Here is a 25,825-nt window from a genome sequence, read left to right on the forward strand (position 1 = left end):
GTAAATTGGGGGGGGGGGGATAAAAAAAAAGAATTTTGTGATACATGAAAATTATGTAAAATACAAATTTCTATGTCCATAAATAAAATGTTATTGAGCTCAGCCAGCAGTTTATGGCTGTTTTCCCACATCTGTATTGAGTAGTTGAGATAGAGACCGGATTGACAACCAATCTGACACTGGCCCTTAACAGAGAAAGTTTGTTGACCCCTAATATAGATGAAAATAAGAATCTTATATAAAAGTTTTGTTTCATTTTTGAAAAATTATTAAACTATTATCAAAAACTATAATTTAAGCTCTGACATATTATGCCTTTGTACATTCCATAACAATGTCAACAGGTGACACACTGAAGCTACAAGACTGTAGCCAATCTATAATTGTAAATTTACCTCTTTCTCCAGTGACACCATTGCTTTATTACAAATTCACACATCTATAGGCATTTGCAGTAGTCCACATAACTGCATCATTAGAATACAAAATAAGCATATTCAAAACAGCCCTGAAATTATTCATGAAAAAGAGACAAAGTATAAACTTAAGTCAGTGATGTTATTTATGTAATACCTCAAATAGAGTTTTTCTTTCAAAATAGACACAAATATGTGATAAGCATTTTCATGAGAATATGGACAATCAGAAATATTTTTTAAATCACGAAATAAACATTTTCATGCTAACATACTCAAATGACTATAAGAAAACAGACTCCTTATTTTTGAGTCTCCAAAATGCAAACCTGAAACTGTGGAATGTGTCCCTTTCTACCATATTCTGTATTTACGTATAGCTTTGTCTGATTTTCTTTCTAGACTATAAGCTCCTGATGGCAGTCTAATTCCTATTTGTATGCTCTGCAGCATCTTATTTAGTAGCTTTCACAAAGTAAAATACTCATTGAAACTAGCTGAAGACAAATGCATGACAGGAAAAACTCTTCATGAGTGTGAACAGTATTCTTCCTGAAGGAATGGATCCTAAGTAGTAAGAAATTTAGATGACAATTTCTGTATAAAATTTTTGATAAAGTGTTTTTTTATATATTTTTACTGACTTTAGAGTGAGAGGAAGGGAGAGGGAGAGAGACATAGGAACATCAATGACAGAGAAACATCAATTGCTGGCTCCTGGGGATCAAGCCCGAAACCCAGGCATATGCCCTGATGGGGAATAGAACCTGTGACCTATTGGTTCATAGGATGATAATCAACCACTGAGTCACACCATTCAGGCTTTGTATAAAAATTTTAATAGCATCTTTATTTGTGATAGTAAAGGTGTGGAAGCAATTTACATATCAATAAGAGTCTTCTTTTTTAAGAAGTATAATTCATCCATTCTAAAGAATATTTTGCCAGCCTTAAAAATAATGTCATTGATAACTCTTAATAACCTAGAAAAATATTCATCTTAAAATGTTTAGAGGGAAAAACAGGATTCAGAATTGTATATTCAGTATGATTCAAGGAAAGGCACCAAAATGTTAACAGGAGTTTTCATTGAAAGTTAAGATTATAGGTAAATATAATTTTCTTTTTATGTTTCCACATCTTCTAAATGTTCTACAATAAACATGTATTACTTTTATTACTAGGAAAAGAAAAAAAGTTGGGGAAATAAATGAATGGTGTGGGCAGAACCTCATCTGTGACCAATCTGCAGGAAAATAATCTGATTAATTCTGGGTGAAATGACTGTTCTTATCCTGAACTGAGCAGGTCTCTCCCAGGCTGTGAGGGAGAGATGTGACTCCTGTCCGAGGACAGAGAAGCTCTGCCGGGGACAAGTATAATGAGCAAAACTGGGCTGTGAATCTTGAACCTAAAAGGCTGACACTGCCTCTGTAGCCTCACTGGTGTGATCTTCACTGACCTGGCCAATTATTATCTGTGTCTTTGCTGATCCAGAAGATATGTAAGAACAAAATCAGTTGTTAAGTAATATGCTCAATACCTTAGGCAGTTTAATAGACACAGTCAGAGGCTCTCTGTGCTTATTTTCAGATTTTTATCAGATGTATCCTGTTACATATTATAACTATATTATATTGTATTCATATGTCCTAAATAACGGTCTGCTCTAGAAGCATCAATATTGTTTAGTATAGAGCTGCAAGCACCATTACTTCCACATCTTTTCCAGCTTTTCATGTTCGGTAGTTGCTCAATTGGTTGATCTTAAAGGAAATTTTGAGATTCCACTGATGCATATAGTATGTGGTCAATAAATGTTCATCTACAAACTGCCACAAGAGTTTTTAGTAGTGATTAGTTTATAGAAAAACGCTGCAGGTTTAATAGTCATATGCAAAGTTATTACCATGAGAATGTAATAACAGATTGAGACCTACCTATTGAAATTATTGGAACACATTTAATTTTTCCATTTCCCTGATTTGATCTCACTTTCAAAAGTTCTAAAAAAAAAAAAAAAGGTTTAAAAAATACAACAAAACAGAGTTCTAATGAAATATACTAAGCAAAAAATATCCTTAAATGTCACACATATATCCTTTAAAATGTACAGAAACCGTACAGTAATGTGCACAATATATTCATACATGGATTTTAAAAATATTCAACATCCAATAAGAATGTGTTTCTAAGAAGTATTTCAGAAAAATCCTGTTTTTCCCACCAATCATGACATGTGGAAATCAAAGGATCTTACAGGCAATGGTAGACTACCATGGTCCAGTCCAAAGAATGGCCGTTTTCCAGGTAAAGCACACTTTTAAGGGGCAATCTCTGACTTATTTAATGTGTGTAATTAAAATTACGTTGTTATAATTTATACCTGAATTCAAGCCAGCTTTTATTTTTGCATCTGGTAGGAAGAAGTGACATTAAAAAACTTCTCACCGGAGATAATTAGACTTGTAATAGGCAATATTTTCATCAGTTAAATTTTTTTTTTCATCTTTGTTTGATATTAAGTATACATGCTTAGCTAGGCATGTAATTTTTTTTTAAATATATTTTATTAATTTTTTACAGAGAGGAAGGGAGAGAGATAGAGAGTTAGAAACATCGATGAGAGAGAGACATCGATCAGCTGCCTCCTGCACATCTCCTACTGGGGATGTGCCCGCAACCCAGGTACATGCCCTTGACCGGTATCGAACCTGGGACCTTTCAGTTCGCAGGCCGACGCTCTATCCACTGAGCCAAACCGGTTTCGGCATAGGCATGTAATTTGATGAGGCCCTTTTCACATTACATATATTTAGTAGCATAGCCTTTATTTTCCAATAGATTGTTATCCAGGATTATGGCAATTATTCATGAAAATATTTTAAAAAGCTATTTTAAATATATGTTACTTTCTGCCAATCCTACTGAAATAGCCAAGCCTGAAGTCTGAATCTATACACATCTTAAGAAAAATGGTTACACTCAGCAGCAAGTTAATGCAAAACTTACCTTTGTATTAAGAAGAAAGTTTGTGGCCGAAACCGGTTTGGCTCAGTGGATAGAGCATCGGCCTGCGGACTGAAGGGTCGCAGGTTCGATTCCGGTCAAGGGCATGTACCTGGGTTGCGGGCACATCCACAGTGGGAGATGTGCAGGAGGCAGCTGATCGATGTTTCTCTCTCATCAATGTTTCTATCTCTCTATCTTTCTCCCTTCCTCTCTGTAAAAAATCAATAAAATATATTTAAAAAAAGAAGAAGAAGAAGAAAGTTTGTGAGCGTATATTTTAAAAGACAGCTCTAATGTTTAGAAAATTTGGATAAAGAATCATTGAAAGAGGAGAGTTGGAATTAAAGACTAGAAGAAAATATAGCTTAGCTTCTGACTATGTACAGGGTAGGGCAAAAGTAGGTTATAGTTGCAAGTACATGAAACACAGTTTATTCTTATATTATTATTAATTATTGTATTATTTTCCATATGAACAACTGTAAACCTACTTTTGCCCCTCTCTGTATTGAAAAATAACATTATGATTTATTTTAAAAATTATTTATACAATTCCAGTTCATTAGAATTGAGTTATAAATAAGATTATTGAATAAAATTATTTGACTAAAATTTTTATTAGAGAAGTATAAATGGGCATGCCCATGCCCTAAACCTCCAAGAAAGCATATCTATTTCTAAAATAAGTATTGGGACTTTAAAAGCAACATAGACAGGATATAAAATATATGCATATTTTGAAATGGTTACTTCAAATTATCAGAACATTTTGAAAGACTAGTTTTTAAAATGCTATTGCTTAATGTGAATTGCTGTTTGATATTTTTAAGTGGATAATAACTTCTAAAAATTTGAACAAGATATATAATTTAATAATTTTAAAAAATGAAGCAGTCATGATGTGAGCAGGATAATTTTTTTCTTTTTCTTTCAAATAAGATCTAACCTGACCACCTCATTTCATAATGCAATGTTTCACTTTCTCCCGGCACAATCTCTTTTCCCTCTTCTACTTTTTTCTTTTTCCACAAAAGTTTCACTATCTAATATACTTTGGTTTTTACATATTATGTTTACTATTTTTTATATTTTCCCTCATTGCTACATATGATACAAACTTTAAAAAGGCATGAAACCATCTTTGTGTTGTTTTCTGACACACCTTAATCTGCTAGAGCAATACCTGGCATAACAGGTTCTCAAGAAATATTTGTGAATTAATGCATGTATAAGTGAATGAATAAATTTCATCATATAGTATTTTAATAATGGCAGCTACTGTGTTATTGGAAATACTATTGGCTACCAAAGGCTAAACACTGTTTTAAAAATAGCTTTAAACATATGTTTGAAAGATCTTACATAAGTATTTCACTCAATCTTTGCAATAACCTTGTCAATTAGGCATTTTTACCTCATTTTAAAAATGAAACAGTTGAGGGTTGGAGAGATTAAGTGCCTTTCCAGGGTCTCAGAGATGGTAAGTGCCAGGGCTAAAATTTGCACAAAATTCCATGCTTTATAAAAAAGACTTCTGCTGACAGCCTGCTTTAGAACAATTATTTCTTTAGAATTCATGCTAATTTTTATTTCTGACTTCACTATGAAATATTTGAGAGCCCATATTTCTTTATATTCTTACAAGTGGCCTGGTGCACGAAATTTGTGCATATTAAAAGGGAATTAATTAGAGGAAATATTTTAATATTGCTATTTGCCCTTTCTCTATAATAGAAGTGTCAGAGATGAAAGAAAATTAGTAAAATGTATATGGAAATCTTCCTCCTGTCAGAGTCGGGCACGCCGCAGGACCCAGAGTCAAGTCCCTGCCCACCCGCACGCACCTTGAAATCTCGAGAGACCCAGACCCAGCCAGCCCCACCCCCGTCAAGCCCCACAGGGTGGGGGGCGCAGCCTCAGGTCCCCATCAAGCCCCACTGGGCAGGGGGTGCAGCCCCAGGTCCTCCAGCCTGGTGCCAGGGCAGGGGGCATGGCCTCAGGTCCCTTGGCCCCAGAGCAAGGGCACAAAGGTGCGAGGGCATGATGGCTATTTGCATATTAGCTCTTTATTATATAGGATTTTTGAATAGATACTATATTTCCATGGCTGAAATAGAAACTATAAAAAGATAATCAACCGCCGAACCGGTTTGGCTCAGTGGATGGAGCGTTGGCCTGCGGACTCAAGGGTCCCAGGTTCGATTCCGGTCAGGGGCATGTGCCTTGGTTGCGGGCACATCCCCGGTGGGGGGTGTGCAGGAGGCGGCTGATCGATGTTTCTCTCTCATCGATGTTTCTGACTCTCTATCCCTCTCCCTTCTTCTCTGTGGAAATTAATAGAATATATTTTAAAAAGAAAAAAAAAAGATAATCACCTACTGAGGAATCCGACTCCCCTCTTCACTCCCACCCCCATTCCCTCCCATCAACCCTTTGCTCTTTTACAGGTAACTATTTCTATAGGTTTCCACAGTTACTTTATGGAAAACAAGAAAAGAGTATGTTCTTATTTTTTCCCATTTTTTACATATAGGGTAGCTTCCTATAACGAGAGCTGATATTTTCACTGTCAATGGATTTCAATGTGGTGAATACCTTGTTTCTCCTTTAATTTATTTGGGAAAGAAGTTTATATGACTGACATTAATCTTGGACTAATAGCTCTTTTAAATGAGGTAAATCATCCTGTGACATTTGATGGACATTATTAATAATTTAAAATGTCAAAGGAAGTCAACTTATGAAGGTATCAGTAGGGTTCTTACATTAGGTTTACTTTAATATGCACTAATTAAAATGTTTACTGCTCGTATTTTGAAGTTTTAATGATTTTTATAATCTCTCTACAACTTGACACATGAGGTTTTAGAAATTTTGAGTTGAAAAGCTGCATTGGAATGTGGGAGTATTGAAAGATTCGACTTTATTAAGTCTTTGAAGTAATAGCATTAATTTTTTCCCAAGAACATAAACACATTATTTTTTTTCTTCTAAGCACAGAAACCGGGAAATCCATTGTTAAAAATAAAGCCAGATCCTGGATAGCCAAGTTCATTGTTGAAGGCCTGAATCATTATTTCAGCACAGTCTGGGGCAAGGCTGACTTCATGGGCGTGCGGACCTGGGCTCGGCTAGGACCCCCTGCTTAGTTTACCGCCACTGTCTTGAAATTTTTAATAATTTTTGAACAAGGCGATCCATATCTTCATTTTCAATGAGTCTCACAAATTATGTGGACAGCTGCAACATTTTTACTATTTACGGGATGTCACTAGAGTTATGATTTATCTTTGCATTGCTTTCTACATTTAAATTACATTATAAATTGTGTTTACTTTTGACCCTGGCAATATTTTTGCCAGTGGGATTTATCTTCTTTGACAGTTATGTTGTAAATTATTCTCAGTTTCTTCTTAACATATTTAAGTTATAGTTGATTCATAAAATGCTTAAGAAGGAACTCTGTTGGATAATTTCAAATACAGTGTTAGAGGTCTAGTTTTTAGATTGACAAAGAGAGAATCATAGGAATAATCATTCACTTAATTTAACGACCATTTCCTCCAATTAGTTGGCATTTAGTACCTGCTGACATCATTGTAGGTGACGTTAGGTTCTATAAACTCAATTCCAGATGTGTTATAAGAAAAGCTAGATGGCAAAGAACCCACTTTATTGAGTTCCTACAATGCACTAGTCAATGCATGTACAACCAAAAATGAAGAAAATTCCTTACACAAGTTCCCATCAATTTTGGCCTCTTTCTTACCAACAGTGGGGTTGCAGAAACCCGCCACATGGCCCTCACAACAATATAGTGCTACCCAAGTCTCCTGAAAATTGTAGGGATGAGAAGAGATTTTCTTGACACTCCTGGAGGCTGGTCCAGCTGTTTTAGCTTTTGAATGTAACACACTTTCAGTTTTATTGCATAAGAGAAGATCAAGGGTCACATAGACTTATACTAGTAGTTTCAACCTCAAAGAAAAACAGTATTTTTCAGAAGAGAAAAAAGGAGAGATTTTTAGGAAAGTTTATGCTATTATTTCTAGTATTTTATACAACAGGCAAGTGTCAACTTTAGCTGGTATTTGTTGCAGTGCCCATGGTGGATTATAATGAGGATTGCATTAGAGGTTTCAACTCATGAGAACTTCACAGAAATCCAATTCTGTCTGGTTCCCCACCTCCCCTGTCTCCCCCCGCCCCCAAAATATCAAGTCAAAGAACAGGACGCCCAACAGCAGCTGATTTGCTACAACACATATTTGTTCTTCAAGGAGCTAGTAAATGAACCTTCTCAAAGTTTTGGGACTCTGCAGTTCCTTCATGGAAAAGAGAACAAAGAATTGTCTCCCCAAATAAAGCATACAATCATCGTTCTTTTTTCATTAAAATCATGTTTCTTTCATTAGAATGTTTCCCTTTTCAGAACAGGTATTTCTTTCATGCTGGTACGTTCCTGATGTAATTCACCTAAGTGTAGCCTCTGGCCGAAATAATCTTTTAGCAAAGATTACAAGGAGGAGAGATGATAGATGGAGAAAATGGGCAAAGGTGATACACGTTTCTTAATAAGGAATGTGCAGACATGTCAAAGCAAAGCATTTAGCTTTTAGTTCAGTACTCACTTTGAATAAATATATAAATCATGTAGAAAGTCATAAACTTTTTCTGCAAGTACAAATCAAAGAGAAGTTGCTCAAACTGATAAAAAGGTAACAGATGAAATGAACAAAAGATAACCAGTTTATTTACTGGGAAGAGTTATGCATCACACCATATTCAGTTGGTAACATAAACCAAGATATAAGAATTAATATATTGGCTTCAGTTATTTTCTTAGCACTGGAGTATCTTTTCCAACCATTTGAGTGCATGATCAGATTACAGAAATGCAAGCACATATATGGATTCTCCCATGAGGCATTCACTTAGGATTGTCTACAACTTAAAAAAAAAATGAAACAGGACAGCAATGATAAATTAATAGGGAATTTTTTGAATTTAAAATAAATGCATATATTTACTTTGAGAACAAGTTTCCTTTGAAATTTGAATTTTTAAAAATAATTAGCAATAATTATTAAAAATACTTCCTTAGGTCAGCCTTCTAGTCATGTTTTTATATGATATTCTCATTATGTGGAAATGTTTCACATCATTTATCCCGAAAAGGCATAGTAACAAAATTGCAATTAAAGGTGGAAATAGCAGAATAATTACAACAGTAATCATGCTGTGTACAAATCGGGATTGGCCACACATTACACAAATGTTAATGCTGGAAACAAACACAGTATCAGAATCATGTACGGTTCATCCCATATACATAATCATGCAAATAAAAACACTGAGTAGATTATAAAAATGTCACAAAAGATTTTCAAAGAATTGTTTAATTGACTCTAACAGTCAAACCATCCAGTTTAAAAATGTCGTGGCAATGATGTTAAAGTCATTTACTTTCTCTAAGTTTTGGTGCACAATCATACTATGAACCCAAACAACAAAATTATTCATTCTATATTTCCATTATTATCGGCTAATGATTTGTCAACAAAATGATGGAATTTCTCTCTATAGTTCTCTGATCTTTGTTTTAAAAAGACTTTGAAAAAAGAAAAATAGTCACATTAGAACACAGATTTTCTTCTCAGTGTTTTCAACCATAATGATCAGAGACTAATTCTTTAAATAAAGTTAAAATCAGAATGTGCTCTCAACCAATGTTACAAGCAAGTAAACTCCAATCGCAGAAATAACCTGGCTCAGCAGTTTATCCAGGTTTCAGTTTAAAGAGGACAAAATTTAAATAACTCCAGAGGAAAGGAATAAAAATATACTGATTAGAGCCATGCATTTCAATATGGAAAGGAGACCAGATATAAGTAACAATCTCCTTACATTCCTAATGGAGAAATCACAAGAAATGACTTCTATACTGTTCATATTATGAATATGGGAAAGCTTACATGATGTGAAATATCTCATGCAAACATTTTACACGGCATACTTTTATGCACTCATACCCTTACACTAAAGGCAGTTCATTGCTGCTCTTCTTCGTAAGTAGATTATTTCTGGAAATCCTTGATTGAGGAACATATTGTAATACTAAGTATCTTTTTTCAGTTATACTTTGAGTAAAAACTATAGAAGAGATGTCTAGAGGAAACCTTTCAGGTGTTAAATAATAGAATCAGGTTACAAATGAAATACATCAGGAACAATGGCAGTTAACCTGGTATTTAAAATAAGTTGAATTCTATTTCAGACACCACTCATCTGGAGGCATTATTACAGACAATGGAAAAGTTCATTCAGAAGCCAGAGTAGTCTTGTATGTCCACAGAAATTGATTTTAAGGTGGAAATTATGTCAATATCAGCACTCACTATACTACCTATCACTACACCAGTTCAACAGCTTTTTGAAGAATTATGTTCTTCCCTTTATGTGGAAACAGTTTGTGATATTAAATACAAGGACTATTTTAAAAACACTCTGGTTCATAAACAGGTAAGTTATAGGGCAATATTTAAAATCGTGAACTTTTCTCTAAGAGTTCCTTTTGAACCTAGTCCTGCTTTATATCTGCAACATCAGTGCATTTGTGGCAACCTTGGTTGAACCAGCACAGTTGCTTCCTGGAAATCCATGTTTCCCCTGATGTGCCTTTCTGAGAGACAGTTTATGTCTTTTGGCTGATGGAACAGAACAATTATACATTAAACTTGCCATTCTTACCACAGTAGAAAATAGATTTCACTTTTCGTTTTTACATTTTGTAATTACCATTTGAGACTGCAGAGGATTGTATTTAATGCAGAATATCAGGAAATGTCCACATTTATGGTTTATTTGATCGACATTTCATGCTTGTTTGAGACAGAAGGACTATCTCTACATGGATATTTTCTAAAACCTGGGAAAAGCAAATGTTGTAGATTGAAGACTCTTTTAAGAAAAGATAATGTTTGAGAGGCATTTACCCCCTTAAGGGAATGCGAACCTTCTATTTCCAAAGTATTCCTGAGGACATATTTTTTTTTTAGACTGACAATTGAGGCTTTTTATAGTAAAATTACTATATTCTGGATAATTTTAAAGATATGAAATATAGCTGCAAGAAAAAATACCAACAATCTTGTTTTATTTTTTACCAAATATTTTGGAAAAATTAGGATTGCTATTCTACTTTCAAGGAATAAAATATTTTATGGCTAACCAGAGTACTTTATTTTTAAATCTAAAATAAAAGATTAACAGGATTATGAAATCCTAGAATTTTAATACATCATCATAAGATATCTTACCACTTAAGTTAATCCTTACTGGACAATAAATATTTAATTTTGTAAAAACAAATCAACATAATTATCAATTTTGATATTAATTTACCACTGTTAAGAATCTCTTTCCTAGAGCTAATATAAATCCCTCACACTGAAGACTGTTTTTCTTATTCTAGTCTTAATAACAATGTCGATAGCTGCCATCTATCATTGGTTACATTTTCTTGCAGGTCAATAGTCTATGTCTTCCTTAGGCTAAAGTTTAATCTTTCTGAATAGGTCTTCTCTTAATTACTTAATAACTTTGATTTCTCAAAGTTATCCAAATTTCTCTTATTGAAACAGAATTGGATGGAAGGGGTATGATTGGAAAGATTAATCTGAGGGTCCTGTATGCTCCTGGGCCCTCAGGCCAAAGACAAGATATCACCCCTTTTTATTTTACCATTTAACTAAAAACAAATCCTCAGTAAAAAGCATTTCTTCATATTGTCCTTCTCAGTGTGGTAATTGTGCTTACTTTTTAAAAATTACCTGGTTACTCTGCTAACCACACTTGCTAGTTACTTTTAATCTTTGCTCACTGTGTTTGAAATAATTAGCCGGTATTTTTGTATTTCTGTAGTCTTTTCCCGCCACATCTCTCTTCAAGTGGTTTTACTGAGGGTTTTTTTTGTTTTTGTTTTTTCCACTAATACTTCAATTTCAATCATGATATTCTTTACACGTATACTGATTTTTTTTTCATCAGCGCTACACATATTTATTCATTTTAAATAAATATAGATGAGGCTGAGTTCAAACTATGCTAAATGATGCCACAGTGTAAATACATGGAATTCTCTCTTACTGCTTGGGTACTACGACCTAATTTTGTGCCGAAAATTAGAAATTTATTTCCAAGTTTCTATACCTTCTTGGCAAAGTTTTGCTAAAATGAACCTTTTTATAGAATTGATGTTTCAAAATAAATATTTCCCATTCTGTTCATAAAAAGGAACTGAAAAAAAATTAATATAGACTTGATAAAATGTCTATTGTCAGAAAAAAAGTGTTGTCTGTGACCCGGCCTTTCACTGGGGCATAAATACCAAGAAAGATGCAATACTGCACCGTCAGTAGGATGACTGCTCTGTAGTTATACAGAGACAACGCTTACTGCTGAATTCCCTGCACCAGCAACAAAACTGATGAGGCAATACAGAAAGATGTCCTGAGGTGCTTTTTAGATTGGCGTATTTTCCGTCAGGCACAAACAGTTTTTATTGAAAGTCAACTTTGCAGCTATCCCACTTCTCAGGTCCACACACATAATACTTGGAAAAGAAAGAACAAAAAGGAAAAAAGAGAAAGCAGTGGTGAGGAGTAGCTACCTTTAATTGAACTCTGATACAATCCACGCTGTCTCACTAACACTGGTACAGGGCAGATACAACACCAATAAAATGAAGAAGGTGTTCAGGAACAGCAAGGCCATTGCAGGTGGGGGGGAAACAGAAGGCTAGGCTGCCACGATGGAGACTTTATGAAGACTTGTCTCTTTTTCTGTTTCCTTAACCTGAATCTCTATGTATGGTGAAAATTTCTAACGACTTCAAGTTGCATAATAAACGACACTGTTGAAAATAGCACTCCTATATAAGAAATTACAAGCCTCTTGGTTGCTTTGGTAATAGTGACCACAACTTCACAGGTGCATGACTGATGAAAGCTCCTGCACTGTGCTTTATGACTTACCGATCGGCCGCCATCCGCGATGGACCATTCCATCAGTGTTCCACCCACGCCCGCTCAATAGGCTGAGTGGCTCTGACGAGATCTTCATTATTAGAGCCCTGTATTGTTAACCATCTTCTCTGTTAACCGTGAGGATTGTGTTTGTTTTAAAGAGAAGTTACAGATACTGTTACAGGAACAGGTCAAACCGTTATGATTGTAAATAAGTTAAGGCTACCTGACTAGGCAAGGAATCAGGGCTGGGAGCAGTTGTGTGGGCAGCACTTGATAGTTAAGGAGCCCGAGAGTGTTAGGCCTTTCAGCCCAATTAGCTGTTTTCCTTGTGTGTCAGATGATGTGCAAACTAAATTTTGCCATGAAAATCTACTGCCTTAAACCAAGTCATAAGTTACCCAGCAGAATTTGTAAATGAACTAGGAACATGTATGATCTCAGTATGTATAATATGATGGTAGGCACCTGAGTGTTTGTCAAAAGTAGACAATGAGCTAAGGTTTATTATCTATTGTTTTTTTGGCAAGGAAGATTCATTATGAAAAAACTAACAACAACAACACATACAATTTTAATCACTATTTGAACACTTTCTGGGTAAATTCATTAACGGAAGGCGAACTTACATCTATCTATGTATATATTTTCCCCATTTGTATTTGATACCTTTCAGTGGGAAAGACTCATAGGAGGACCCTGAATTTGGGAGAAGTAAAAAGAAAACTCTGGTCATTAAATAAACACACCATTTCCCCCCTATTTTTCAGCCTTCTTTAACATCATCACACACACATATACACACACAAAGGAGCAGCACCAGTGCATCTACTCATCTGCAATTTAAAAAAATTAAAGATGCCGTCCAAAGTTGAATAAGTCAATGAATCATAACATAGTCTCTTTCTTAGATTTACTTAATGTCCAGTGAAGACTTCTAGTTAAAAAAGAAAATCCAGCAGTTAATGAGCTGATTAGAAAGTAAGTGCATAAACAATATCAGTGTAGCAGCAAAATACAGTTGCTGTTAACATTCCGATGCACCTCATTTATCATTTTTTGTGCAAGAAAAATGTCCACAGTCTGGCCCATACCAGATGTCAATCTCTATTGCAACTCATACTTAATGGAGCAAATGATACTTCTTTAAAAATAAATGACTTAAATTCACCTCTTAGAGAAATGATTTCTATAGACATAAACTACGTGGCAAACAAAAGCACAAAATGAATACCAATGGTGAGAAAAGCTGGAATCAATTTCTACAGCCGAATGTGACGTTTGAGGAAGGAAGATTTTACAATATATGTATTTTACATGGTCTTAGGTCTCTCTTACGCTATCGACATAAAGCCAGTCGTCTGAGCTACGTGTCCTGTGTTCTTTGTTCGGTTGATGTTTGTTTTTTATTTCATTGAACTGTGGCCATTTCATTGCAGAAGTTCATCTGTGACTTAGAGAAACCGTAATACGCTGTATCACACGGGAGTCTGGGCTTTGTGTTAATCTTCTCAACTTTCATCTTCCCAAGTGACGGGCATTAATCCCACCACAGCGTCTAACCACCGAGAAGCAAACAGCAGCTGGGCCTTGGGCAGTGTCCTGGGTGAGGCTACAAAACGTTCACCCCAGATGTTCGTCCGCGGGAGGTGCAGAGGGGGGGTCGGGAGGCTTGGAGAGACAGCGGAGCGGGGCGCACTGCGAGCTGGAATGTGGCGGCTCCTCGGGGAGAGCTGTGTCAGGACTGGAAACGAGAGACAAGCGCGTCAGCAAGGAAGGCAGCGACAGGGGCCCGGCGAGGCAGGCACGGGATGTGCACCGAAACGGAAAAAGAAATATGAACAGAAATTCTGCATGGGGAGATGGTTCACATCGAAAGCATGCCTCGACAACCGCCGCTTTTCGAAACCGCTCACGAAACAGAAAAAGGAAACGTGTTAGGGAAACATGGGAACGCTTCCTTGCGATCCCTTCTTTCTCCATTTTCGCACAGTCTCGCTCCCCTCGGTCTCTGGGTTAGGTGCAAGGTTTTTAAAGATCAGTTTGTCTCAGACTTTTATGCGTACTCGGGTCCCTGGGGGAGCTTGGTAAAATGCAGGATCTGCTTCGACAGGTGGGACCTGAGAACCTGCATTTCTGACAAGCATCCGGGGACCAAGGCTTTAGACTGAGGATTCTAAGTCAGTTCTATGGTAGATGCAACAGGATAATTAATCTGCCGCTGGATTGCTAATTTGCTCCAAGGGCTCCCCCTATCTGCTTTAGCTGGGCAGTTTAAATAAGACTAGGGAGTTTTAAATAAAGCCTTTTCTATTTACTAAGTATATAATGCCGACTTCCGCAAGACCTCTCAGAGCCTCTGGTTTAAATAAACTCAGACATGCTCAGGTTCATCAGTACCAAGAGAAATAATCCTAAAGAACAAGGAAGCAAAATTACTGCATTTCCTAAGGTAACACTACAACTCGAATCTGGGTTCAGATTTTTTTGAAATCTAACGGAGGGGAAAAAAAATACCCACTGTGAGGATATTTGTATTATTGAAAGAGATCAGCATTTTCCCATAACTTTGCTTCCCCTCCCCTTATATTATGGAATTCAGTACCATATAATTCATTTCTGACAGGAGTAATATTTGAGAAAACTATTCAAGGTTCATTGTTATTATTACTAGAGGCCCAGTGCACAAAATTTGTGCATGGGTAGGGTCCTTAATGGCTGCCAGCTGCTGGCTGGGGTCTTCCTTTTCCACGCCGCCCCCTGGTGGTCAGTGCATGTTATAGTGAGAGATCAAACTCCCAGTTGGTCAAACTCTTGAGGGGACACTTTGCATATTAGGCTTTTATATATATATATAATTTACTTATTTATACATAGCTTTTGAGCTAATATTATTGAAGTTAGTAAAAAAATGATCATTAAAACAATTTTAATCTTTGGTGCTGAAATGACCCTTCAGGTAGGCCTCAAAATATCAGAATTTTGATACGAAAGCAAAATTACGCCAAATACCCATCTGCTTGAGTCACTCTTACTTCCCAAAGTCTTTGACCTGCCATACATTTAGTTGAAAAGGAGATATGCTCTTCTGTAGAGTTGGGAGCAGCAGTGATAAAAATGATTTTTCCTATTTATTTTAAAAACGTGGTAGGTAAACAGGGGAGAACTGGTTTCAAGAGGACTGGGGGAATATTTCATGGCAAGACTCTCTCTCCCCTCTCCAGACAGTCAGATGGCCCAGGAAACGCCACAGCAGACAGACTTTCCCACAGACCCAACAGAGTTTCTTTCTGTTAAATCTGCATGGTTCAGAATGAGTTTCTTTTCAGGGAACCAAACATGTTCCTCAGCTAATGGCAAGTGGCACAAGGGAAACATGTTGAAGGCCCTGTGTAGTTCAACAGAGAAAGGAAGACAAGCATTTCTGCCTGGCCCGCTGAAGTGTGTAACAACAGCTTACCCACGGGGTCCCACTCACTTGGCCCAACCTTGGCATTAGGTCGCTCATGATCATTTAAAACATGTTTTCAAGGTGAAGGGATTAAAAAGTACAAATTGGAAGTTACAAAATAGTCACAAGGATGTAAAGTGCAGCACAGGGAATACAGACAATAGCATTATAATAACTACGTATGGTGCCAGGTGGGTACTAGACTGATAGGGGGAAATACTTCGTAAATTATAGAAATGTCTAACTATGCTGTATACCTGAAACGAACAGAATATTTAATGTCAACTGTAATTGTAAAATTAGAAAAAATTTAAAATTTTTTTCTATTATTTCAGATTGCTTACAAGGTATGATATTATAAATATCTTGTATTATAGTATTACTATTCTAAATTTGCATGAATCCACTCACACTGCATATATGTGGTAGAAGCATAGTCTTGGTTTACAGAATAAGAAATTATTTCTAAAATGTAAGTATTTGACAGGTTCTAATGATTAGCTATAGGAAAGAGTTCAGTTTCAATTCTGACTGCTAAATATCTTTAGGAGCTCACTCGTTGTTCAGTCTTTACCATTTACAAGTTTAATTTATGTAGGTAAAACCATGTTGTGAACAGTAGGTCTAGGGACTATTACTAAGTACAAAAATAGTCAGAAAGGTTTCTTTTCCCAAGTAAGCAAGTTCTTGGAGAAAAATACAAAATACCAAATATTTCTATGTATTTAAATATTACATCCAACACTGCAATACATTGGGTAACCCTTTCGTATTATGGTTTTTATTATCTACTAGAGGCCCAGTGCACGAAATTCGTGCACTCAGGGGGTGGGAGGGGAGAAGGGTGTCCCTCAGCTCGGCCTGCGCCTTCTTGCAGTCTGGGAGCCCTTGGGGGATGTCTGACTGATGTGGGGAGTGGGCCTAAGCCAGCAGTTGAACACCCTTAGTGCTGCCATGGAGGCGGGAGAGGCTCCTGGCACTGCCAGCCATGAGGCAGCTTCTGGGTGAGTGGTGCTCCCTCTGTGGGAATGCAGTGACCACCAAGGGGCAGCTCCTGCGTTGAGCGTCTGACCCCCAGTGGTTGGTGCGCATCATAGCAACTGGTTGATTTGCATACTAGCCATTTATTATATAGGATAAACAACTTTAGTAATTTAACTCTACACTGGAATCAGCCTGTAAAACACATATATGGAAAGTTCTATATTTTTAAATATGAGAACATGTTCTTTTATTCAAAACCATATACCTAAAATTTTATCCTAACATATATATAAGCTTTAGGAAGTATAAAACAATTTTTAAAGTGAGAAACAGAAATAGAACACCTGATCTGAAATCACTCAACATCCGTAGCATGTTTTGTTTTTTTGAACAAATGAACCTTTTCAATTCAGGGATAAAGAGTTAACATGGTGGTTTAAGCACTCTCTGACTTTGCTTCTCACAGCATAACTAAAGGGGGAGTTGTGCATCTCCAGGCAGTGCCCCGGTATATGGTGGTGGTTAGGAGAGTCATTGGGCTCAGTTGCTTTAAGGATGGGCGACCCTGGATAAGTCATTTTATCGCCCCAAACCACATTTTCCTCATTATCAAATGGTGTAATAACTGTTTACCTTATGGGGGTTGTAGTGATCAATAAGTATAAAGAATTTAACACTTGCGTACGGAAGAATTCGAAGGTTGACTGTGTTAAGTTTTCTGTCAGAAAGAAGTGAAAAGGGCAGTCAGGACATTTAATTTGATCCATTTGGCAGTGGGTACAGGTGGGAAGGAAGCCAGTCGTAATTCCAGTGACTCAGAAAAGGACAGTCTTTTCAGGTCTAAATGCATTTTATCATTTCTCTGCGTGGACCACAATGAGGGACAGTGGAAGCCAGCTCGGGACCAGGCTGTATTCATGTGGGTAGAAACCAGAAACATTTGCAATTCATTAACTTTTTTTTTTAAGTAAATCATTTGTGCGGAGGTAGCAAGCGATCTAAATTCAATCATTTCAGAAGGTATGGGACTGGGGCAGGTAACCATTTAGTCAAACTGGTTCTCAAAAAAAAGGGGGGGGCAACATGAAATAAAAGTAAAGTTAAAAATATCCCCCAATAGCCGCCTCCACTCTTTGCCCACGCTAATTAGAGAGGGCAGGTCTGTGCCTTGAGGAAAGGGTGGGCACTAGGCACGGCTGGCAGCAATGTCAGATATCAAGCGCACACTGGGGGCCAGGCCCGTGCCTCCTTCCCATCCTTCCTTTATAAGAGATGGAACTCGGCCAGCAAAGTAACTTTCCGAGAATGCACAACTGGTATGTGTTAGAGATGGAACTGAAACCCAAGCAATCTGACTTCAAAGCTCCTTCACTCCTCCCTGGAATCAGTAGTTACTAAGCACCTGCCCGTCCCTGGCACCCTGTCCCAGGCCCTGGGAGGGGGATGCTGGGCGGAGAATGAACTGCAGGTGTAGAGCCCACGTTCTTCACCACTCCCTGCAGAAAAATCGACTGAGATGGGTTTGAACATTGATAATTGCATTTCCTTACGTAACTGAAATTAGTCTAAGCTGCCTACGGTAGACTAATGGCACTTGTACGTTCACGGAGAACTTTCCTGAAGCAAAACCCTGCTGCTGGGAGTGGTGGGGGAGGCAGGCTGAGATAGCAATCAGGAGAGCCCGGCGTGGGGCCTCTTTAATCACTTAGCAGGCTGCACAACTGCCTCAGGGACCAAGTCACACTGGGGCTTTGGGGCCACTGTTTCTGGGCAACACCTGTGACACCTCCCCCCACCCCCTCCCCAGCTAAGCCCCAGCCACCGCAGCCTGCTACGGACACATACTCCTCAGACACACGTGGAAGCACGCTCGAGCCCGCCCTACTCAAAAGAAGCCCGGCCTGGTAGCAGCAAGAACAGTAAGCAGGTGGAAAAGCCACACCAGACTATAAACGTTTGGCACCGTCAGAGGCCAAATAACTGGAGAGGAAATATTACGGGAGGAGGACGAGGTCCTGGCGGGGTGCTCCATGCTGTGGGAGTTCACTCAGGACGAGAATTCATGATGGACAGGGAACGCTTTTCCTGGAGTAGAAACTGCCAGCGCCCTCTCTAGCTGAGTGTCCAGGGTGCATGGGGACCTGCCTTTCAATTTCTTCAGTTAATCTCACATGAAGGGCTCTGTCACTGCAAATATTCCTTTTGGAAATGCCAATTACAAGCTTTTCTCCACCTTTCAACGTCAGCTGTAATGAGGGCACGAATGGACAGAAAACGGAAACACGTTCATAACGTTGTCTAAGAACAGACATTACACATGCTTTATATCCTTCCTGTTTGTTTGCCTGGGGAATATATTCTAAGGACAATGGACAAACAAACAAACAAAAAGTAGGGCCAACATCCTCACAATTCCAGGCTTTCTGTTTGGGAATATAATGAAACACTGGGGTAACGTAAATAGCTAGTCCTGCTAGCGGCCAGGAAAACAAACGCTAGCTCTCTTGGATTTCCATTAGGTCCACATGGACTTCAGGTAACCAATGTGTGTTCATCTCACCCATTGGAATAAAATGTAGCAAGTGAAATGATGTACAGGCGGTTATGGTGTTGAAAAGGAGAGCTTGGGGTGTATGGCTCTGACATGCAGTTGGGTGGGGAGAGAAAGGACGTCTGAATTTACCTGACCGTCGGGCAGTCTTGCCTCCCGGCTAGTTGTGAGCACTGTGGCGGTACGGAGGCAGCAGGCTGCTGACAATCTACAAGAAACTGATAAATTAGACATGTATACAAAGAGACGACAGAGCATCATGTTAGTAACTAAAAGCAGTTGCCTGAGAGATTTAGTGAGGAATGTGTATTCACACAGAAACATCTGGATTAAGCTATTTACCCCCTCCCATTCATGCCATTAGAAAAGACAAGACTTTTTTCTTAAATACCGTATTAAAAAATTAGTGACACGAAATTAGTAATGAGATTCCTCAAGCACATTAGGACATATGTGGCCATTCATATTTGGTGCTTGGATATATCTGAAAGTAAAGGGTCCTTTAATATAATGAAAAATCTTCAAGTTCTGAACTGGCCCGTGATGGTAGTGACTTGCTTCGCACTTAGATCTGCTATTCCAAAATGGAACAATTTCAGGTAACTGACTTTATTGTCAAGACAGCTGGGCATAGTATCAACCCCATAGGTACACTGAGAAAAGCACTGAGGAAAGTAATCTTTCCCATTACTAATAGAAGGATATCAGGGAAGAAAATCATCTTTACAGTTTTCTGAAAATAGATTTCTTGTATTTATCACAAGAAATAACTGGTTAGCAGAAATCTTAGAATGTGTAAATTGGTAGTAACTTGGACTGATGGAGAAAACCAATCTGAATGGGAAATCCACTTTTGTTTTATTTTTGCCATTTAAAAGTATATAATGTATAACTCATGCTAGGTTAACAAAGTGCTAGCTAATAGAAGTCCATGCTTTAGCTGATCAGTTACGTTAATCATCTACTCCAAAAAAGATTACTGGGTGTTCTCAAATAATCAAAGAATAGTCTTACTGGTACCAGGCCGACCACACTAGAATTACCAAGGAAGCTGGCTAAAAATACATAGATTATATTTTTTGCAAAAAGATTTGGCAAAAAAGTTAAAATTCAAGTTAGACTTAAAAGTTCAATTATTCTTAAATATTTGCAAAATTTCCTCTTGCTAACTGCTTAGACTATGTGTTTCTTAGCCTGCCTCTTTCCCCATGGTATGTAGATAATATTTAAGATAAATTCTCGAATTACAGCCTTGAATTAATGAGAATGTATTTTAAAAAATCTGTATTCCAAGGCTGTGTCCAAGTATCGCTTGTTCTAAAGCCAGTATATTCTCTATTATACGAAAACCTGACTATAGAACTCCAGACTATCAAAATTCATGAAAGTTGCTGATGCTTAAGATATTGAAAACATACTAAAGCTGTCTGTGATGCAGAGTAGAACACATAGAAGGCAGGCTTGGTTTGAGTTCATTCAGGAGAACATTATTGAAGGGACCCTTTAACAAGGTGGTCTTTGTTGGAGAGTAACTTATTAATTATTGCTTATTAATAGGAATGAGATCTGATTCTTGTTTAGTATCTGATATTCAGATTATACACTCAGTAAAAGTCCTTCAAATGTAACAAATATTTCTGTTTTCTCTGCTGTGAGGGATTCTTTTTGTTTTTAACTCTTTGTTTTCTCATTTTGCAGCTTGATTAGCTCAATGATTCCCTTTTGTAGAAACTCAGAGTCTTACAGGATGAATTCCTTTATCCTCCGTTTATCTTTTCTAAAGGATTTTCTAAGTGATAATTTAGGAACATTTTGGACTAATTTAGATAAGGATTCTGATACAGCCAGGTGTGTGCTGCCCTCCCATGGTGCATTTGGGTAATGCAATGGATGCCGATGAACATGAATCCTTGGAAAACATGCTGGAATCTGGCCTTATGCCTCACATTGCTGGGGAGGTATAAATATAACTTTTTTATAGCAAAGTTTTTGCCTCTGTGAAATGGTAAGCTCTAGAATCTGTGCCAATGCAGTCACATATTATTCATTTGAAATATGTTTTGTGTTAAAAATTGGAAAACCGGTGAGCAGGACTACAAGGCACTACCTAAATGAACTGTTTAATATAAGGTAGATATTCCTTCCATCTCTAGTGAATATCAGTTTTTCCTTCTTTAGAAGTAATATTCTCTGGATAATTATTACTCATTTTTGCATTTATTATTTATATGTATTTAAGGAATAAAAAGTAAATTCCATAAATAAGATGGTGATAGGTGAAAAAAAAAGAAGTTAAGAAAATAGCTGTATTGCTCCAACTCAATTTTCTTCTAAATTCTTCTCAGGCCAGTAGCCTCCAATCATGTCTAACCCCACTAAACAGCCCGTGTGTTAGCATGTACTTGGTAAAATGAAAGGGATGGGTTGGGAGATTGAGAAAATCCCTTCCAGCCCAGAGATGCTGTGGGCTTTACCTGAACTCACCAGCTCGGTCTAAGAGCTGGTAAACTCACTCCTGAAGGAACTAAGCCTCGTCTCATTGTAGAGGGTGTAAAAGGTGAAAATTATGTATCTTAAGGAGGAGGCCTTGCAGAACCACAGCAGTCACTGCTGTTATCTGGGCCACCAAAATTCGCCTCAAGCATGCAACAGTCAAGTTAAACTTCTATTATGTGTCTGAAACTATGTTTGGAGGCAGGGATAAAAGGAAAACAGAGAAGATACAGTCCCTGGTCAATTGAGAAACACAAGCACATTCAACAAGCAATTACAATAAAAGTGTCATGACGGTGATGATGGTGATGATGATGATGACAGCAGCTCACACTTACTGATTGATGGCCATGTACCTGGCACTGTGCAGGCACTGAAATGCAGGCCCTCCTTTAACCCTGTTTTAGTATTCCCAATTTACGGATGAGGAAAGAGGGATTTTGGTTAAGTAACTTGCCAAAGTCCACTAAGAGCTGGGCTGAGATTTGAATCTAGGACTGTATGATTCAAGGGCTGAATTAAACCTATAGACACCTCACTGCCTTACTTCCCATGACAGGGAAGTTAGGGCTCTCAGAGCAGAAACAATGAACTAAATCTAAGTGGCCAGGGAACGCTCCCTGGAGGTTGTGACATCTGTGATGTACACTGAAAACTATGAGTTGGCCAGGAGCTTCTTAGCAACGATTGCATGTTTATGGTCTCTGCTAACAGTAATTAAATATTTTACAAGATTAAAGTGTTTAAAGTGTTCAGAACGGAATTAAATAACACTGTGCATTTATAGTATAAGGTCACAGGCCTGAGAAAGGTCATAGCATACGCAAGAGATTGTTAGTGCCTTAAGGGCAGAGATAAATAAAGGATGTTATTGCGTAAAGCATCTGTGGGTCTGTCTTAATTACACATGAAGAGCATCCTTGTACGACATTCCTCCAAGTAGAAAGGAAGGTAGAAAAGAGAATGAGAACAAAGGAAGGAAATTACCAGCTGAATCAACATGAAGTAGTTTCTCCTGGGAACTTTATACTAGTTATCTGTCTGGAATGAGACAGTCTGGAGTTCTTGTTTTCACTATTCCTACCATGAGGAAAGCAAGTATTTTTTGGTATATGCGACAATATCAAAATCTCATATATCCTGAGACTGTTTTTCTCTTTAACATTTTTCATGATTTTTGCTACTGAAACAAATGCAGAGCTTAGCATCAGAGCAGGTGGTCTACCAACATTCATTGATTAATACAGATCACCATATATATTAACTTGCTCAAGGTCACGCAGCTGGAAAGCAGGGGAGCAAGGATTTGACTTCAGACTTTTCTGATGCTGAGGCCTATTTTCTAGTCACTACTCTAGCTGTCTCTCGAATCGACACCAGCTGCCTCTAGAAAATATCAGGGTCATAGAATCAATGAAACATAAAAACTACACCAGACATAGTAATTTGGAGGCAACCAATTACCTCAAAAACACAAAGCAAGATAAAGGGTGCAGGGATGGGGATGATATCTAGTTTCTCTAGAGAGGTGGCTGAAATCCATGAATTTCATTGGCGAGGGAGAAAAGTCTCATCGTATGTATTCTCTTCAGGCTTCTACTATTTTAAAACTTTTCAATGCAATTTAGAAAACGAATCAAGTTTCTAAAAGCCAATGCCCACTGGTGGCTGTTTGGGTTGGGAGGGAGAGCCTCCGGTGGAAGGAGGCAGGGGACACCTCTGTTTTGGCTCCACACCTGGCTCAGAGGGCAGTGGTGGGAGTTGGTGAGGACAGTGTGGGTGAAGGAGATCTGTGGAGACCACAACAGCTATGATGAGTAGTGGGGCTGCAGAAGGGCGTCCGTGGTGGCCAGATGCTGGGCGAGAGGCAGAACAGCAGCTCTTTGTGGCAAACGGCCTCCTCCAGAATGGCTTGCACCCAACCAACCCCTGGCTTTCCTGACTTGAGAACTAATGCAAGCCTACCATTGCAGGAGATCTTATTTTCCACATCACATCTGCTTCCCTCATGACCATAAACTCCTCTGGGTGCTATGTACTTTCCCATGAAAACTATCTCTGTCCCCTGAGTTTTCCTTAGGCCAAGTTCTTTTTTTAAAAAAAATATATTTTTATTTATTTCAGAGAGGAAGGGAGAGGGTGGGAGAGATAGACACATCCATGATGAGAGAGAATCATTGATTAGCTGCCTCCTGCACACTCCCTACTAGGGATTGAGCCACAACCAAGGCACATGCCCTTGACAAGAATCAAACCTGGGACCCTTGAGTCTGAAGGCAGACGCTCTATCCACTGAGCCAAACAAGTTAAGAATAGGAATGGAACTGTGAACTCCCGGTTCATAGGTCGATGCTCAACCACTGAGACACACCAGCCAGGCAGGCCAAGTTCTTGCAAGGCACGATTTCAACTTCCCTCACTCTCCTCCTTGCTCCCTGACCATGTCCCAGTTTGTGCACTACCTTCTAAAACTGAGGTGTTCAGAAAGGAAATCAGGTATGATAAGATGTGACTGGCGGAGTGGAGTGGCAGAGTCTCGCCTTGTCTGAGACATCCTGCTTCTATGAAAAGAGCAGAAGCCCGTGTGGCATTTTTTTGGCAGCCACATTTCCCTGCTATTTCCCATAAGTCTACTTTATTTACAGATGGTGCTCTCAAGCCATGCTTCCTCTATCGTGAAATTACAGTGTCTGGCACTCCAATGGAATATTTTATGTAATTTTAGCTTTCTAATAAAAGTTTCGGCTTTTCCTATCTGAACCATCTTTCAGATCTGATTCTGTCATCTAGTATATTAACTTCCTCTCCCTTTTATTTCTCTTTCAAATCAGAAAAATGTGATAACATGACCTTGATATCTTTATCTCTCAGACTAGAGGACCGATGCATGAAATTCGTGCACGGGGTGGGGGGGGGGATGTCCCTCAGCCTGGCCTGTGCCCTCTCGCAATCTGGGACCCTCGGGGGATGTCCAACTGGCAGTCGGACATCCCTCTCACAATCCAGGACCCCTCGCTCCTTACTGCCCACCTGCTCACTCCTTACTGCTTGGCTCACCGCTCCTTAGCACTGCCTAGGAGGCAAGAGAGGCTCCTGCCACCACCACTGTACTCGCCAGCCATGAGCGGTGCTCCAGCTGTGGGAGCGCGCTGACTACCAGGGGGAAGCTCCTGCATTGAGCATTTGCCCCCTAGTGGTCAGTGCGCATCATAGTGACTGGTTGTTCTGGTCATCCGGTCCTTCTGCCATAATGGTTGCTGGGCTTTTATATATATAGATTAGCAACTAATAGTAAGGTTAGGCTAAGTAGAGACAATACTTCATAAATACCAGTCTATGAATTCAGACCCTTTGAACATGTGCATTCAACCAGTTATGAATCCAAACAATTATAGTATCATCTAGAATTTCTCTGTCTAAAAAATATTGTAAAATACCTGGTTAGTTGTTTGCCAAAATTCAGGTATATTGTGTTTCCACTTTTCCTGGTTTTATAAGCGAGAGAATGAGGGTAAGTCTAGCATAAGTCGTTCTTGATGAACTCATGCTGGTTTTTAGCAATCCCCACCTTATATTGAGCATATGAAACCCATTGCTTTCTAGAAATCTGCCAAGGATCAGCCTCAAGGTTGTAGGTCTACAGGTTAGAGAAACTACTTTCTTTTATAAGAAATTACATTTCTTCTTTTGACACACCTAGGAATTCACCTTTTCATTTTCATATTCTATTTCTCCCTGGGACCTCTCCCCCTGTCTTTTATAAGGCTGTGATTTTTATAGCATGTTTCCTTCAACAACAAAAAGTGAGAAGGAGAGGGATAGATGCTTTCATTCCTTTCATGCCATTTTGAAAATGGCAACTCATATATACTCAAATATTGGCAGGAGAAGA

The 25,825-nt window shown here is 38.3% G+C and overlaps 2 protein-coding genes across 8 annotated transcripts in view; one reads left to right on the forward strand and one right to left on the reverse strand.

The window, feature by feature from the left end:
• The window catches only part of DENND5B (DENN/MADD domain containing 5B), an 831,092-nt gene that overhangs the window by 105,166 nt on the left and 700,101 nt on the right, over positions 1-25,825 (forward strand). The window lies entirely within an intron of this gene.
• Positions 8,157-25,825, reverse strand: part of BICD1 (bicaudal D homolog 1 (Drosophila)) — a 213,200-nt gene continuing 195,531 nt past the window's right edge. For 2 of the 7 annotated variants that reach the window (XM_015566612.1, XM_015566611.1), the window contains 2 exons: positions 19,573-19,658; positions 8,157-14,198 (listed from right to left, as the gene is read on the reverse strand). In XM_015566612.1, coding sequence (XP_015422098.1) covers positions 14,078-14,198; positions 19,573-19,658 — 207 coding nt within the window. In that variant the 3' untranslated portion in view covers positions 8,157-14,077. Of the gene's footprint in view, positions 14,199-19,572; positions 19,659-25,825 lie in introns of those variants that run through there. The other 5 variants (XM_015566614.1, XM_015566613.1, XM_015566615.1 and 2 more) reach the window with 5 other exon arrangements.

This window comes from Myotis davidii, unplaced genomic scaffold (genome assembly GCF_000327345.1).
Source record: "Myotis davidii unplaced genomic scaffold, ASM32734v1 scaffold902, whole genome shotgun sequence".
Taxonomy (NCBI): domain Eukaryota; kingdom Metazoa; phylum Chordata; class Mammalia; order Chiroptera; family Vespertilionidae; genus Myotis; species Myotis davidii.